Here is a 4311-nt window from a genome sequence, read left to right as displayed (position 1 = left end):
GTGATCAACGATCTTTGATGTTACTCTTGTAACTGTTTTGGGGTAACATGAATAGTACCCATTTGAGACTGTGAACTTAAGCCATAAGTGTGTTCTGACTGCTACACCCACCAGCAGTTCCCCCATCTCTCTCCTTCCCCTCAGGCCTCTCTACTCCCCGAGACACAATATTGAAATAAAGTCAATTAATAACCCTACAGTGGCCCCTAAGCATTCAAGTAAAAGGAAGAGTCAATAAATACAGCAAACTTCATTGTTGTCTTATAAGAAACTGCCATAACCACCCCAACTTGCAGCAACCACCATGCTGATCAGTCAGCAGCCATCAACATTGAGGCAAGATTCTTTCCCCTTTCACCCCCCAACCAGCAAAAAGATTACAACTCACTAGAGGCTCAGATGATGGTGGACATTATAAAATATTTTTAATTAAGGTATCCGCATTTTTAAAGACACGATACTATTGTACACTTAATAGACTACATCGGGGTGTGAACATGACATTTATATGCGCTGAGAAACCAAAGAATTTGTGTGATTCACTTTGTGATACTCATTTTATTGCGGTGGTCTGGAACTGAACCCACAATATCTGTACAAGATGAGGTTTGTCTACAAGAATCCTCAAACAATTATTTTCACTTTTGTCTCGTGGCAACAAGAGAACAATTTGAAATGAAAAGGTGTTATTGTATTTAAGAAGTGAGCAAATGTTGTCCTTGGGCTCTTCATCAAGAAAGAGAAACTTTCAAAGAGCGCTCTCTTATTCCCAGAAGAGTTTGAAAAAAAATTTTTTGGAGGGAGGAAGGCAGGGCAATTGGGGTTAAGTGAGTTGCCCAAGGTCACATGGCTAGTGTCTGAGGTCACATTTGAACTCAGGTCCTCCTGACTCCAGGGCTGGTGCTCTATTCACTGCCCCACCTAGCTGCCCCTAAATTTTTTTTTAAACCATATATATTATGGGAATAATTAGACTATAATCTCCTTGAAGGGAAGAACTGTCATATTCTTCTTTGTATCATTGGCACCTAGCACAGTGCCGGACTACTTTTTCAAATTTTGGATTGAATTTCTCCTTTCATTTTAATCCTGCTCAAACTCTTTCCCTTTCTCTAGTCCCTCTTATTGGGTAGAATGGTGTGCACGAATGCACTTGAAAGTAAGAAGGGAGTGAGAAGTTTTTCCAAGTTCCATTCTTCAAACAAAACATAGTCTGCAAGAGAACAGATAAACCAGGATCAGACAGTTTCACAAGCTAGGGCTGACCTCCTGCTTAGAGAAATCCCTTTTATAAAATTTAAGAGTAAAAAACAAAACAAAACCCACTAATCCACTAGTAAAAATGAGATTCTGAATTACACTGAGTTCATGGCCTTGCTTTGACTCCTGCCCAAACACATAGATTGATAATCTCCCCATAGGCCACAACCAGATTGGGTAGTAACTGGATGAAAAAGAAATGCCAGGGAGACATTCAGCCATACCTGGTCAGTGAGGGCATGTCCAGACAAGATGACCGCAGGAACATGGAATGTCTTGGGATTTCTGCCAAACCACTCTGGGACATCTGAGGTCACAGAATCCTCCTTTGGAGATTGTGCCGGCCTGAAACAAGTCCCTTTGCCAAGAGTCTGACAGCCTCCATTGTTGATTTCTTTGGCTCTGTTCCCCGAATAGAAGTAGATATGGTGGCTCATGATGGTGGACAGGGTTCCAAATTTAGGAGCTCCAAAGTTGGGAGATGCAAGACAGTCTAACCAGGCTCTTTGGCTGCACTGCTTCACTCTCTTTTTGTAATGCAGTGCTTTGATTTGTTAAAAGCAATCCTGATCTCCACTGCCCAACCACTCCAACCTCAACCTGAACTTGAGGCTTCAGGGAAAGGTGGTCCCATTCACTAATGCACTGTTGGTGGAGTTGTTTGGATCAGCTTGATCCAACCATTCTGGAGAACAATTTGGAACTATGCCCAAAGGGCTATAAAATTGTGCATACCCTTTGACCCAGCAATATTGCTAGTAGATCTGTATCCCAAAGAGATAAAAGAAAAGGGAAGAGGGCTTATTTGTACAAAACTATTTACAGCAGCTCTTTTTGTAGTGGCAAAGAAATGGAAATCAAGGGGATGTCCATCAATTGGGGAATGGTTGAACAAGCTGTGGTACATCATTGTGATGGCATACTATGGTGCTATGAGAAATAAGGAGCAAAATGGTTTCAGAAAAACCTGGGAAGATTTATATGAACTGATGAAAAATGAAGTGAATAGAACCAGGAGAGCACTGTACACAGAAATACTATCAACAGAACTATGAAAGACTTAGCTATTCTGATCAAGACAATGATCCAAGATAATTCCAAAGGACCCGAGATAAAAAACACTATCCATCTCTAGAGAGAGAACTGTTGATACAGACTGAAACAAACTTTTAAAAAATGTTCTTTATCTTTATTGTTTTGTTTCTTTTGAAACATAGCTAATATGGAAAAAGGTTTTTGCATGACTTCACACATATAACTGATATCACATTGCTTTGCCTTCTCAAGGATGGGATGGGGTGAGAATGAGGTAGGGAGTAAGAGAATTTGAAACTCAAAAATTTTTAAAACAATTGTTAAAATTTTGTTTATATATAATTCAGAAATATTTAACTAAATAAAAATAGCTAATTAAAAAATGTGGTCCCCAATAGTACATCAATGACAATCAGATCATAAGTTTATAGCTTAGCTTAGAGTCTAGCATATAGTAAGAGCTTAATAAATGTTTAATGGTTGCCTGATTATAGCTGGAAGGACTCATAGGTCAACTAGTTCAACCCTTTCATTGACAAAGGAAAGGAGGAAACTGAGGCCCAGAGTGGTCAAGTGACTCACCCAGGTAGTTTGTGGCAGAGCCGGGATTTTGATTGCAAGTCCCAAACTCTCTCCACTGTTCCAGGTAATTCTGGGGTTTGGATAAGCAGCCAGTGACCTTCCTTTAGAACTCTCTGGTCTGTAAAGCAATAGTACTGAATGGCAATTCGTGTGTGTGTGTAAAGAGTGTAGGTAGTGATGATGAAGACAAGATTTGGGCATTCCCTTAGAGAAAGTGGTGTCACCTTGATACATGGAGAATGGCAAATGTTTATGTCACGGCATAACTTGTAGGCAGCTTGTGGCATGGTGAATACAAGCACAGGGCCTGAAATAAGGAAGACCTGAAATCTAGCTTCAGATGCTTACTAGGTATATAAACCTGCAATCTCTCTGGGCATGATATCTATAAAGTTAGGGAAAGATGAAGGTGGCTGGCGCTCTGCAGACAGGTGTGCAATAAATGTCATTGCCCCAGCTTGGTATTAATGATTGCGTGCACTCAAATTTATTGTAGGAGAAATCAACAGCATGTAGGGAGGGTGGGAGGGGAGGGCTTAAGCAGATGCCTTGGCAGCTTTCCGGGCCTCCTGCTCTTGCCGGGCTTTTTCCCGGGTCGTCTTTTCCCTCTCGATGAGCTCTGCCCGCTCCTGCCCCCACTGCTTCAGCTTCTCCTCGTAGTTCTGGATGTCCTCCGACTCATAGGCCGGCAGTTTTTCTTGCACCAGCTGGGTGGTCAGAGTCAACAGGGCTTCTGTCTCCACTCTGCCCAGAGCCTGAAGCTTGGAGTATAACAACTGCTTTCAAAAAGGGGAAGGGTAAAGAGAAAGAAAAGGGATGGGAGGGAGAAAAAAACAGATTAATTCACTTGAGAAATGCCCATCTACCCTCCTTGAGTCAGTGAGTTTTCTGTTGGGACTCTGCCAAATGGTCCTCCCAGCATGGCATGGCTTATTTTTCCCTTTCTTTGAGGCCAATGATTTTGCTATAATGGACCATACTTGATTTTTTCCTTTGCAATCAAAAAACGTAAATGAAAACTGTGGGCCAGAACCTAGCTGTTTGGTTTCTCTGGTTGGTCTCAAGGAGACAGAATAGATACAACAGCAGATCTGTGCTTCCCCTTGGGATGGCCTTGGGCCAGAGTGGCAGATCCTCCCAACAAAGGCCTCTAAACCTGTACAGAGCCACGGAGGCATCTGACAAACTGGAGTCAGCCCAACCATGCCTTTCTCTTTGAACCAAGACTGAGACAAATGCTTGCCCTCTTCTGCCCCATTAGTGATCCTTTCAACAGATGGAAATCATTTCTTACTAATGGCATGTCAAGCAGCTCCCATGAGTCCTTGCAGCTATTGTATGACTCCCCCTGCTCCATTCCACTGCAGGCCTGATGCTTGCACTCAATCACTGGGCTTCCATCTTGATGCAAAATGGCAACCTGATCTGGGGGCC

General features: G+C 42.4%; 1 protein-coding gene across 1 annotated transcript in view; it reads right to left on the bottom strand.

Annotated features, from left to right (window-relative positions):
• Positions 1–3341: 3341 nt before the first annotated feature.
• The window catches only part of LOC138158772 (small ribosomal subunit protein mS27-like), a 29576-nt gene continuing 28606 nt past the window's right edge, over positions 3342–4311 (bottom strand). The window contains exon 6 of the mRNA XM_069084981.1: positions 3342–3653. Within this exon, the coding sequence (XP_068941082.1) occupies positions 3414–3653 (240 nt within the window). The 3' untranslated portion in view covers positions 3342–3413. The remainder of the gene's footprint in view (positions 3654–4311) is intronic.

Source organism: Petaurus breviceps, unplaced genomic scaffold (assembly GCF_028583685.1).
Source record: "Petaurus breviceps papuanus isolate PSGF00001 unplaced genomic scaffold, PetGlider_PUasm1.0 175, whole genome shotgun sequence".
Classification (NCBI taxonomy): Eukaryota; Metazoa; Chordata; class Mammalia; order Diprotodontia; family Petauridae; genus Petaurus; species Petaurus breviceps.
This window is presented reverse-complemented; position numbering and strand designations above follow the sequence as displayed.